This window comes from Eublepharis macularius, chromosome 17 (assembly GCF_028583425.1).
Source record: "Eublepharis macularius isolate TG4126 chromosome 17, MPM_Emac_v1.0, whole genome shotgun sequence".
NCBI classification, from domain to species: Eukaryota; Metazoa; Chordata; class Lepidosauria; order Squamata; family Eublepharidae; genus Eublepharis; species Eublepharis macularius.
The window spans coordinates 33,171,874-33,185,548 of NC_072806.1; the positions used below are offsets into that span (position 1 = coordinate 33,171,874).

General features: G+C 41.3%; 1 protein-coding gene across 1 annotated transcript in view; it reads left to right on the top strand.

Annotated features, from left to right (window-relative positions):
- BRIP1 (BRCA1 interacting helicase 1) overlaps positions 1–13,675 on the top strand; it is a 157,532-nt gene that overhangs the window by 9,620 nt on the left and 134,237 nt on the right. The window contains exons 4-5 of the mRNA XM_055001863.1: positions 2,061–2,185; positions 3,727–3,852. Coding sequence (XP_054857838.1) covers positions 2,061–2,185; positions 3,727–3,852 — 251 coding nt within the window. The remainder of the gene's footprint in view (positions 1–2,060; positions 2,186–3,726; positions 3,853–13,675) is intronic.

The following is a 13,675-nucleotide window of genomic DNA, read 5'->3' on the forward strand; positions in this document are numbered from 1 at the left end:
ATATAATTGCAAACACAGAAAGAATAAGCAGGGTACTGATGGAAGAGATCTCTTGGGAGAATCTAGGTGAGAAACTATTTCTACCTATGTATTTCATAGAAACTTTGAGCAATGCTAAACTTAGGATTTATTGAGAAATGTTAGTGAACTTATTTCTTATTGCCTTTCTATGTTCTGTTGTTATAGGATTCATATTAATAGCCATTTATATTTTGATTGCTTGCTTCATTAAAAAACTAGGGTATATTTTCAATAAAGTGAAATAAACTCTAGATTGGTGTCTGTGTGTTTGATAAGGAGTTGCAAAGCAATATTGAACCCTATATAAATAAATGTACTGATAAACAGCTGGTTCAAAGAACTTATCTGTTTGACAGGTCTAAAGACTAACTGCTTTCGGCTTCCCCGGAGAGAGATCCATCTTTCTCCCGGCAAGTTGAAGCTTGGTTTTAGACACGGGCAACCGTCCCGTTACACTTTCATTGGAGGAAGCATATCTGCAGAGACATCCCTTTGAGCACTTGGTTTAGTCTTTGACAACATCGATTTTTTGAAAAACGATCTGAGGTAGCTGATCTTTTTGAGGAAAGATCTTTCTCTGACCAGGACTCTTGTGATCTGCCAGTCAGAATAGACGGTATTGTGTAGATGGACCTATGGTCTGACTTGCAGAGATGTGAAGGCCTGGAAAAATTCATGGACAATGGAAAACTCCGACACTGCCTGCAATGGAGAAATGGTGGATAAACGTTTTGGAGTTTGCGTCAATGTCAAAACTTACTTCACTGATCAGAGAAAAGACGTTATCTACTTTTTGGCAGAATGGAAACCATTTATAGACTTTTTACATGAAATAGATAATGATTTGATTTATATGTATTGTTAGTGTGGTTTTTTAGATTGCTGTGTTTTTTATATTTTATGTTTACTGTTTATAGCTTAAATAAAATTTGTTGGGTGGGGGGGCGGGGGAGAAGAAAAATTCATTAACAAATTTCCTTCCCCTGAGAACTTTTAAAAATTTTCTCAATGGAATATAGGGGCATTGGAAAAAAATTATATGCAATATATTGTTTTTTGTAGTGGGTGAAATGTTTTTTTAAAACAATGTGTAGTATGAAGATTTTAATGTAAGACAATCTACAGCATTAGGGAATGCTGACATATACGATCATTTCAAGGATATATTGATTGCTTAAATGTGACAAAGTTTGACGACAACTAATTTGCTATATATAATAAGACATTATTGAATGGTTTAATGTTGATATTTAATTTAGTATTGAAATGTGCTGCCAGTCCTGTTTGTGACTACATGAGTCTGTCCAAATAACACACTTTGTTTTGACTACTGCAAACTTTGAATGTTCTATATTCAGCTATTCAGTGAGGTTTATTCCCAGGAAAATGTTTTTAGGATGGCACTGCCAGATGTGTATGTTAAGGTTGCAGCAGCTGGATGGATTTCAATTTTATAGAAAACTAAAAGCATTTGAATTTAAAACTAAAGCATGAGCTAAGTCATAACTGATACACTTTCGGTTGTTAAAGCAAGCCTGTGGTTCATAAGAACCTAAGTACTGCATATATTTTAAATTTCTCCCGAATTTCTCCTCCTTCCAGGGCCTCAACATTTCTAGAAATTTTACATCTTTAACTTTGGGATAATGTAACTTCTAGTTTCAGGTTTGTATCAGTAGGAGTCTCCTGGGTCTGAACAACTGGGTGTTACGGTAATTAGCAGGGCTTTTTTTCTGGGGAAAGAGGTGGTGGCACTCAGTGGGTTGCCCTTGGAGAAAATGGTCACATGGCTGGTGGCCCTGCCCCCTGATCTCCAGACAGAGGGGAGTTTAGATTGCCCTCTGCGCCACGGCGCAGAAGGCAATCTAAACTCCCCTCTCTGTCTGGAAATCAGGGGGCGGGGCCACCAGCCATGTGACCATTTTCAAGAGATTCCTGAACTCCATTCCACCGCGTTCCAGCTGAAAAAAAGCCCTGGTAATTAGCAAGATTTCAAGCAAAGCGCGCTTTTCACCTCTCTGATTTTGTTTCTGTTACAGAAGAGGCCTCAAAAGTCACACTTTCTTCAAAACTATCTGCAAAGAAGCAAGCATCTTTGCAAGAAGCCGAAGACGATTTTAAAGTGGATAGGAAAAGAATTCGTTCATTAGAAACTGAAGAGCAGGTGAGTAAATTTCTCAGCTAGTAAAAGTAATCCAGACATAGCTGAATGAGACTGCCTGATTATCCTCTAGCATTTTGGCTGAAAATGTGCCCCTGACTTGACGACTGTTTTAACGGTTGCCATTTCTCCCAAAGAACCCTACTGTTGCATTACAATATTCACAAGAACATGACTCAGGGATTAATTACTGGCACATATTAATCAAAGTGCTTTTATTAAGTGTGAAATGAATGAATGAATAAAATCTGCCAATCAGTTAGAAGAAACACCACCTTTAATATTTTGTGATATGCTATTATAATAAAACCTCAGCATTCCTTATTGTAACGGTCTCCCCCCAAAGTTCAGAACTCTTGTAGATACAACTTTTAGATAATTGCTCTTAAACACATGATACCAGTTCTTATGGTTTTATTAAATGGGGCAAAACATCATCTTTTTCACACCTTGGGAAGGAGTTTGTTAAATGTTTGATATGCTGATAAGATTGTTTTTGAACAGCCTTGAAACTAGTGTCTCCTTGAGGAAATCTGATATTTTAAATCAACTGTTAGTTTGATGTTTGTCTTTGCAAAATGTACTTTAAATAGCATATTTAATGCTATGAAAGATTTATTTTAAAAATTGGTTGTGGATAGTATTGGAAAGGGATCTAAAGGATCTGTGGTCCATCCTCTCAGGACCCTGATCTTATCAATGGTCTTTGAATGAGAACATGAGTAAAAACTGGCGAGCTTCCTAAAAACCAGTTTGCCTACCACCACCTCTCTTCCCCTGTACTGAGTAAATACAAAGAATAACAACATTAATAATAACGTTTGATTTATATATTGCCTTCAGAACAACAACGCCCACTTAGAGCAGTTTACAAAGTGTGTTATTATCCCCACAACAATCACCCTATGAGGAGGGTGAAGTTGAGAGCTCTGAGAGAGGTGTGGCTGCCCCAAGGTCACCCAGCTGGCTTCAAGTGGAGGAGTCAGGAATCAAACCTGGTTCTCCAGATTAAAGTCCTGCCGCTCTTAACCACTACACCAAACTGGCTCCCCAAGAGTCTTTTTTTAAAAAAAATATTATTAATTTGTAACATACAAACAATAATAATAACAATATTAAATACTCAAATCTCAACCAAATTGTAATACAGAGATAATCTTATCAATATATATAATTTTAAACTTTCATCCAATTATGAAATAAAAAACAGACCTTTTCTTGGTATAGTTTCCCAGTAGTTATGTTTACCAGAAACCCCACCCCAAGAGTCTTTGATGGATTCTCAGTTCATTCAAGCTGATACTGAGGTCCAGCAGGCCGGACTAGAGCTCTGTGTGAACCAAAGGGTCTGCCCTAGAACATGCCCTAGCATCTCTTCTGTGGTTCCGTACCGGAAATGCAGCATTTCCTCAACAGAGGAATCAATGCACAGAATATCCCCTGAATGCAGGAAGTTTGAAAAACACAATGTCTTAAAGTAGTAAGTTTCGGCTCCCGTTTTTTTCCATCTACCAAGCTTTGCAAGCATGTGATTTTCCCTACAGGCTAGGAAACGAAATCGACTAGCCAAAGGAGTGCAGTTTGTCGATGCTTTAGAAGTTTATCAGCAGCAAAAAAACGGGGAATTGACTGTATGCTCCAAAGAAACAGTTCCTTTCTCTCTCAAAACGGTAAGTACCGCAGACATTATATTGTTGTCTGAGAGCTCAGCCCAAAAACCTGTCTACATGAACTGGCTTCCATATATCTATGCATATATCTATTGTCAGATACATCTGGCGGGGAGGGCTGTGGTTCTCGAGGGCTTGTGCTGCAGTGGAATTGGATGGTCTTGGTGGTGCTGCTGGACTCTTTTTGATTTTGCTACTACAGACTAACACGGCAAACTCCTTTGAACCTTTACACAAGCAAACTGATCCCCACATCAAAAGGAGCTGTTTGCATCTCCATATCAAAGGAGTTGTTTACATCCCTCCTCTCCTCCCCTCCTCTATATTTGACCAGTTTCTTTCTGCCCTCCATGCATCTGACGAAGAGAACTGTGATTCTCGAAAGCTTATGCTACAATAAAATTGGTTAGTCTTAAAGGTGCTGCTGGACCCTTTTTGATTTTGCTACTACAGACTAACACGGCTAACTCCTCTGCATATATCTATGATTCGTCATAATCTGTGACGTTAGAATTAAGGTGCTGTTAACCTAAAATAAATTTGGGAAGATTTAAGGAGAAGCCATCTTCAGGTTGAAGGTTTCTACCTTTCCCTTGCTGCTTGGCTGTGTTTTTTCCTTGCTGTTTTTCTAAGCAGCCCCCATGAGGAAGATGGGCTGTTTTTCCAAATTTCCTTTGACTCGTAGATGTTTTTCATAACTGTACATTGAATATTTCAGTTCATGTTATTTTTGCTTAGCCATTGAAAAGGATAAAATGGATTAATTTACTAACCTTTAGCATTATTAGCAAGCCTCTGGGATTGAAGATGCAATGTTGATTTCTGACATGCATTCCTCACTGTGCAACATGGAAAGGCTACATGCTTTGCGGGGAAAATCTTGATCACATTCAAGGGATTTCTGCATAATTTAGCTCACTGGTCTGCAACTACAGTCAGTTCAAGGCTAGAAAAATTATTATCTGAGAGTTAAAAAGGTGGTTAACTGCATGCTCCAAAAAACAGTTCCTTTCTCTGAGAGGAATTTGCCTGGAGGTGCTCATTCCCAAAGCATCAGAGAAACATGCACAAGATGGAACACACAGAAACATGCTAGTCTGGATACAAAAGTTGCTGTACATGGCAGAAATGGACAAAATGACAAGAAGGCTGAGAGACCAGAATTCTGAAGAATTTTTCAAGGACTGGGGGAGATTGAAGGAATATTTGGAGAAAAAGTGGGACGTGAAGGGGAAATTATGGCAATTTGAAAGTTATTAACTGGGAGAATTATTAGAGATAGGGATCTTTACCATTTAAAGTGAAGTTTTAATTATTGTTAAGTTTACATTTTAAATAGATCTGATTTTAATGGATATTATTAGTTTATTAAGGAAATACGGGATAATATCATATAGAGGGAATAGATAAGTAAGTAATAAAATAAGATATGGGTTGGAAAGCTGTTGGAAGTCTGAGGAAAAGGGGGGAGGGAAAGGGTGGGGGAAAATTGATATTTAGGTTTCTAAATAACAATTTTATTTGTAATTTGTACTCACCTAATAAAAAAAATTTCAAAAAAAAAAGAAAGAAACATGCTAGTCTAAGCCTTCTGCTTGTGACCTGTGTTGAAGGAGGGCTGGTGACCAACCCTCTGGACCTTCCTGAGAGCAACAACTAACCAATCAAATAATAAAAGGAGGTTTCACAACTGTCTCCTAATTTGGGTGACTTTGGCTAGAGGGTTATGGAACCACTGCGTATCCTCTTGTGGGTACCACTGCGTATCCTCTTATGGCTTTCTTGCCTCATAGCCCTTCCCGTGTCACAGAGACCTTGTCCATGATCTCATCGATTGCACAAAGCTAGGCACTGGCTTCTTCTGTGCTTTTCCATCTCTATGAGAAGGATAGATTCATTCAGCTTTGTAAGACGGTTCCTTTTTATTTATTTATTTATTAAATTTATAGTCCGCCCTCCATGTGAATGGGCTCAGGACGGGTTACAACATACAGATAAAAACACATTGATAAAACAGTACATTAAATAATGGTAAAAGCCAGGTTTAGCGGCATAAAAACAGACTCTGCACCATGTCCCTAATATCCCAGGATGGGATTCACTTCACCCTTCCCTGCCAACCATAAGGGGAAGAGAGGGGTGGAGACGTGAGTTGGTGCGCGATTAGCCACCGTTCCTACATGGGGCAGATGACTCATAGCCCCCCTCTTAATAGGAGACAGGCAGGGAGGCTGATCGGTGGATCTGAATACTGGCCTCAACCAAATACCTGGCAGAACATCTCTGTCTTACAGGCTCACCAGAAAGACACAAGGTCTTGGCGGGCCCGAGTATCCTCCAACAGAGAGTTCCACCAGGTTGGGGCCAGGACCAAAAACTCCTTGGCCCTGTTCGAGGCCAGTCGAGCCTCCCTAGGGTCAGGGACCACCAGTAGATGTTTTCCTGCTGATCTAAGCGTTCTCTGGGATACATACGGGGAGAGGCGGTCCTTCAGGTATGTTGGTCCCGGTCCATTTAGGGCTTTTGCGTTGTAATGGTTGAGATATAGATATCAGAAGTGAAAATGACTGTGGGGGTAATAATATGTGCATTGGAATGAATTCTTTGATACCTTGAGCTTGAGTTTTAAGAAACGAAGTGCCTTATCAGACTGAGGATCTAGTTAATCAAGCACCCAGCAGAAGCTTGCCAGAGATTTCTGGGAGATGGCTAGTCAGTGGGTGATCATACATCTGCATCTGGTATACACAGTTACATTGCCTCTGAGAGAGAAATTTTCTTTGAGCTATCATAGCTAAGAGCCATTAATAGAACTTTCCCCCATGAATTTGTCTAATCCCCTTTATAAAGCCAGTCAGTCAAGGGGTTTAATTGTATATGGCCAAAGGCCGCCACAATACAAAGTTAAGAACAGTAAAAGTAGGAATTTATCATACAAGCATAAAATACAGTTATTAGAATAACAAAATAAAATACAATTAAAATAGAACCTTAGTAAATCCAATTGTTCAGACCAGTATTAAAATACAGTACGCTTATAAACATCTAAGATGAGACCAGACAGTTATGAAGAAAGTTAATTTTCTGAAGAAACAATCTTGGCCCTGATCTTTTGTGCAGCTAAGACAAACAGGGATCCTCTGCTAGTGACAAATGAATTAGTATCAGATAACAAAAAAACCCAATTTGTCAATATCAGAGGTAAAGTTGCGCCCCACTAACAAATTAGCAAGAAATTTAGCTTTAGCCTCTGCATACATAGGACAAAATAAAATGTAATGTAAGAGAGCCTCAGGAACTGAGGCACCACATATACAGAGACGAAGAGCCGTTGGGGTTTGAAGGTATCTTCCCAGTAAGTAAAGCTGTCGGCATTATTTGAAAACGCAAACGTAAAGCCGTCTGAGCCTGAAGCCACTATTACACCTTGTGGTGGAGAGTTCCATAAGTTAATTGTGCATTGTGTGAAGAGAGAGTTTCTGAGCCCTCTCCTGAATCTTGTTTGCCATTCTGGTTTCACTAGTCCTGCTTGTAGTCACTCCATTGGCTACCTATCAGCTACCATGCTCAATTGAAGGTACTGGTTATAACATGCAAAGTTCTTCATGGCCTTGGCCCAACATACCTACGGGACCGCCTTCCTCCCTGTGTCCCTCCATGGCAGCTTCGCTCATCTGAACAGGGTCTCTTGCAGGTGCCAGCCTGCACATGGACAAAATCAACTGCAGCCCGTACATGGGCCTTCTCTGTGGTGGCCCCTACCCTGTGGAACAGCCTGCCTGAGGAGGTCAGGAGAGCTCCCACACTCTTGGCTTTCTGCAAAAAATGCAAAACTGAATTATTCAAAAAGGCTTTTGTACTCAGATAGGAGGGCGGTATTGTAGGGAGGTGTTCTCGGATATTTCACCAATGAGTTGGAAACCATGGGCTCCACCATTTTGTTGCTTTACATATTATCTGTTGCTTTGAATACATACTCATATATACTGCTTGTGCTTCATGTTGTCTAATGTCAATCCTAGAATTGATTATGTTCTGTTTCAGCAGTCCTTGAACCCTGTATTGGATCCTTGCTAATGCTATGTCTCTGTAAACTTGTATTCATCTACCCTATGACATTGTTTTATGGAAATGTCCTTGACACTGTATGGAAATGCCTGCCCTTGTCCTTGCTACTGATTGTGCTGATCTCACACTGTGTAATCCGCCTTGAGTCTCAGTGAGAAAGGCAGACTATAAATGATATAAATAAATAAAAAATAAAAATTATATGTGGGAAACCAAGTCTGCTGAAGCCTCTGCTGTAATACACCTGTTAGTCTTTAAGACTGAGTTTTGCAGCACGTAGGCTGTTATCGATAGGAGTGAAATGCACTCACTTGCTGTGCTGTGGCTTTAATGACCTCAACTGTCACAATGACTGAATAAGTTGGGAAACGTTTTATTGATTTTTGCTGTTTGTAAGTGTCTAACCGAAAATCAGTGACTGCGCAATTAAGTTGCTTCTATAGTTAAAGTTCTTCTGCTGCAGCAGAGTTGAGAGTTATGGGAAATCAATAAGGATTCCTTCAACCTAATTGCTTCACAAAGTAGTGACTGTTGATGAACGCTGTCCCTTCGGACTCCACAATGGCCCCGTCTCTGATTCAAGCTGATAAATTCATCCAAAAAAAATATCTCTTCTCAGTGTCTGCTGGGTTTAGTTTTCTTGTATATTGATTTGGGGGAAAATAAGTTCCTAAAAGATGTTCTTGCAAGTGAGGGAACTGAAAATAGTTGGCTGTTGGAAACAAAAATCTTCAGGGTGGTCAAATATCAGTATTCAAACAACCCATATACATATCCATGCAGGATATCCTCTTGCAACCAGGTCTTGGGATCGCAGAGCTACCTCTGGTAGCCAAGCATGGGCATGCAAGGTAGCCCTGGGCAGGAGCTGAATCCCTAGGTGGGCTTGTGACTTTTTCGAGCTTGGCAGGGAAGGCCCTGGAAACCATCTGAGGTGGCAGTGCTAATGCTGCAGCCTGGAGGGTGTCCTTGAAACTCAGTTTGCTGAGCTAGTTGTAATGACTGTAGGCTGATGAGATGCTGGGATCCCTAGTAAAGACATGCAATTCAGCTAACGTACCAAATATATACCTGGATAATGGTTAAATTGACGTCATCCAGGCATACCGAATCAAATTAGAGGATCTCGAATAAAATTGGGATACATCATACATAAATGCTGGATTAAACCGAATATATTCGGTTTTATGCAGCAAACTCAGCTGAGCCATTTTTAAACTGTTTTTGTTACTTTGTTTCAGAGGGAGGCAGTGGCCTGCGGATGTGCATTGGGGAGACAGCTTTTTTTCTGGTTGTGTAAATTTAAAGACAAGAGTTGCTTGCTGTGCTGCTTCCTGGGGTTTCCTGATATATTATTAAGAGTTGCCCGTGTGGGGGGAGTTGCTTAAGCAGTCGCTCGCTGTTTATTTACTTCTTACTTCTTGGTGGGCGGAGTTGCTTAAGCAATTGTTTGCTGTTTATTTGTTGCTTCTTGTGTGTGTTGGATTGCTTAGCCAGTTGCTTGCTTGCTGTTTATTTATTTGTTACAGTATCCCTTGCTTCAATTTGGTTTTGGTGGAATTCTCTGGTTTGAACTTAGTTCCTTTGCTTTGGTTCTGGTTGGATTCTCTGATTTGATTCTGATTCCCTTGCTTCAGTTCGGTTCTGTACTATGTAAACTAAGATTTAATCGAAATGGGAGAAGTGAATGTTATAGACCTGTTGGTTCTCTTCTGCCTTGTCTCTGATTTGATGTTGGTTTCCTTGCTTAAGTTTGGTTCTGGTGCAACTCCCTTGCTTCAGTCTGGTTCTGTTGGACTTTGTTGGTTCTGCTGGCATGGGTTTGCACTGGGAGTGGCTTTTGCCCCTTTCCTTAAGGTTTCTTTGCCCAGGAAAGACTTGGAATGTTTTCCTCCATAGGAAACAATGTAGAGTGGCTGAGGGGCACCTTGTTCAGGGGCCCATAGAATTGGATCCCTGGGTCCAGTCTTCCTGACACTTGGGAGAGGGGTGTGTTTAGTGCAGGAAGGACTAGATTCCCTGCAAATTTAATGGAGTTTGCTTGAAAAATGCTCCCCCAGTTCACAGATAATTTCCTCCATAGGGAGTAAGGATCAAATATATGTGGGAATCTCTAATAAAACAATCATATTAGAGAATCTGAACTGGATATCATCAGCAATACTGAATATTTATGGTATTCCTGATATCTGGATCTCATTTACACTGAATTTTGTTGTTGTTGTTGTTGGTGGTGGTGGTGTGAGGTGCAGTCTCCGCGAAGGTTTCCGGGTCAGCCCCCTCCATTATGCTCTGTTGGGGGAGAGCTCCCAAAGCCTCAGACTGGAGGGCCACTAGGGAGGGTTGCGTCACCCAGACCCCTAATTGTTGCCTCCTGAGAGCCCAGGCCCCTCAGCGCTCTAGCCTGGAAGTCTTGGCTTCCTCCCCAGCTCGGTTCTGGAGCCCGCTTTATCCCCCCTCCCATCTCCTTCTTTACCCCCAGCCCCACCTCCCTGGCCCTGCTCCAAAGGCTTGGGCAATTGCCAGTGCCAAGGGTTGGAGTAGGGCCCAGCCTATCCTCCCACCCCACCCCCACCGGTCTTCTTTGGCGCCCTGGGAATTGAGTGCTTGCCTGTTCAGGGCTCCTTCTTCGTCCCCTCTCGCCACATGGCATCTTGGGCTGGCCATTGGTCCTGTCTGGTCCCGCCCCATCCACCCAAGGCTTGCTGTGGCAGTGGTGGCGTGCTGCAAACCCATTGCTGCAGTGATGGCCACCGGACCGTCCGGTGGGCTCCTGGCCCTGCTACCAAGTGGAATGAGGCTCACCACCTGGTGAAGCTAGGCACCCCACGCTGACTCAATGGACTTGCTCCCATGCCTGCATGGCCCAGTCGATGTCTGGCTCCCTTGGACACCGGGGGAAAGAGGGGTAGGAGTAGGGGCCGTGTCACTGTAGCTGTCAGGAGGTGGCACCAAGTCCAGGCTGTACCTCGGACAGTTGCACACTCCTAATCCCAGTATGCCTCCTCCCAATGTCACCTTAGAACAAGTTACTTTCTCGTTCAAACAGAGTGACATTCAGTGGAAACATTTCACAGATCCAATTAACTCTCATTACTCTTTGAGTGATCAAGGGCCCGTTTCTGCATATGTGAACCATACCTTGGCCTTTGACATAAAGGAAAGCATGGAATGGATTTCCCATTTGTCGTTCTTGTATGATATTCTTGCTAATTTCACTGGAATCTTGCAAGCTTTTAAAACCATTTGACAAAAAACTATGTTAAGTGATCATTTACTCAGCGCTCCGAAGTGTTCAAATGAAAGCTGTTTCTTTAAGTATGGAATTATTTTAAAATTCCATTAAATGCAAATGGGTCAGGTTCTCTGCCAAGGTAACTCCATTGATTTTTTTTCTTCACTGAAAGCATGTCAGCAGAAAAATCTGGCCCTGTAAATCAACGTATAAACTTTTAATAATGTATGACACTCCTATTGAACTCTCTCTTGTGTAAATCTGTTTTGTTTAACACAGTGTAGGTGTATTGATTGGAATACAGAGTATTCTGGGAATGCTGGAAGTTCAAGGGGAAATGGTTGGCACCCAAACTGTTGCTGCCCCTCTTCCTTATTTCTGGTTATCTTTACTTTGGGCAGGAAGGTAGGAAAGCACAATAGGTTTGCAGCGGTGCCCTTCTTCAGAGTAACGATACAGCCATAACAGTGCTAGCAACTGATGCCGCTTCAGGCTGCTGCTTATTCCAGGCTCTGCTTTTTCCCTGCAATTCTACACAAGCAAAAGAAGAGAATTCTGGAAAATCTCTGCTTTTATTTTATAAAAGGAATGGTTTTCTAGCCTCTAGGTTAAGATGGTATGTTTCAGCAGTACCTAGAAACCAAAATAGGGCTACTGAATAAGATCTCCATCAGGGGGTTTTAGTGGGTTTATACTGGGGGGGGGGGATGATTTCAGTTTGCTCCGATTGAAGTACCTCTGCATAGGATTGAAATGCCTGGACCTTTGTTATCCATCCCTTTTCTAAAATTAATTTACACGTCTTTCTAGTACCTGCTCATTGGTATATTTTAATGTGCCGGGCTGTTGCTGGTTTTGTTCACTGGTCTAAATACATGTCAGACTGGTAGGATTTGCTACAAAATCTGACCTGAGGTCAGGAAGACGAGAGAGATCATAAAAATTTAGCCTAAAAACATTGTCACCCGAAGAAGAGACGCAGAACAATTGCTTTCGGGAATATATTTTTAATAGTAAAAAGCATGTAATTTAAATGCATAATTTGTTAAAAGCATGTTAGAATACTGGTTACCGTATTCTTTTTAAAAGTAGGTAGGAAGTGAAAAAATGCCTCGGGTGGGATTTCAGCATGAGTCTCCCTAGTTCTTTCCGAGAGGTCTGCATTTGCTTTGATTAAACAAAGACTTGTAGATATTGAGATGCAAGAACTTAGGAGCCTCACCTCTGGTAGATGTTCCCCTGTGAGATGGGGGATTTCCTCTAATGGTTCTTTGGCAGAGTATTTTCCTGGTTTGACTTCCCCTCACCTTCAGAGAGCATTTATGTTAGCACGCTTTAATGTTCTTCCTTCCGTGGTACTCCATGGGAAATTTAAGAAAATTCCTTACTCTACAAGGTATTGTGCCTGTGGCTTGAGGGATATAGAAAGTACTGAACCTGTTCTCCTGTACTGCTTATTGTATTGTGATATCCACGCCATTTATCTAGAACCTTTGCTTCAAAATCATGAAGGTCAGTCGGACGACAGCAAGACACGCCTTTTACTATCCACACATAACCCTGGGATCATTGAGTCTGTGGCTAAATTTCTTTGTTGTGCATTGAAGAGAAGAATGGTTTAAGTGATGGGGCAAGAGATTTGTTATTGTTGTTGTCGTCTCCTTGCTCACTGTGCTTATGTATGTCCTGTTATGCCAATAAAGGTATTCGTATTCGATTTGAGTCTCCCTAGTTTGAGTCTCACTGTCACACCACGCTCGCTCAGCCAAGCAGATGATTGTGATAAAAGCAAATTCTTCTTTTCTTTTTCAGATAATATGGATTTGATTTCTTGTTCTGTTTTCATCATGGCTTTACAAGATCTTTTTTAAAAGCAATGTTTGAAATCAGTGTCTTATTTTAATGACACCTTATTCCCCTGGCTAGTCTGTGCCTGACATCCAGAACCTTCCAGAAAATTAAAGTACTTAGTTAGAAATCTTTTGTATTGCCGAAGAGGAACTGCATTTTGGCTTGGCTTAATGGGTTGTAAATGTTGTGTTAGCGGCGTGGTGTGTGTAGAATTTTCAGCCTCTCATGCTCTGTAAATTAACTTGGATTCCTGCAGGGGGCGCTGTTGGTTTTCAGATGCAATTTTGTTTTTCACCATATAAAAATTGATGATTTTGCGGCAGCCCAGAGCCTATATGGATAGCAAAAATAAACCATAACTTGGTGATATTTATACGTGCAGCATTTTAGCATTTAACAAGCTCCTGTATTATAAAACGTAAGTGAAAGGAACTTGCCCCCGAGGCAAAAGGTAAGCTCTGCTTTGAACCAGCAGTTTATTAGTGCCGCTCCTTCCCCTAGACCTGATTGTGCCAATAATTAGATGAATCGCTTTTTGAAATGGCAAACATGTGTGCAAAGAGATGGATTTGTGTGTCACTGGGCTTGTGTTTTCCTGAGAATTCAGAAATCATAGCTTTGAAAAGTGAGGGTGAAGAACCTGATCCTTAGGAGCAGGTGTGAAGATAG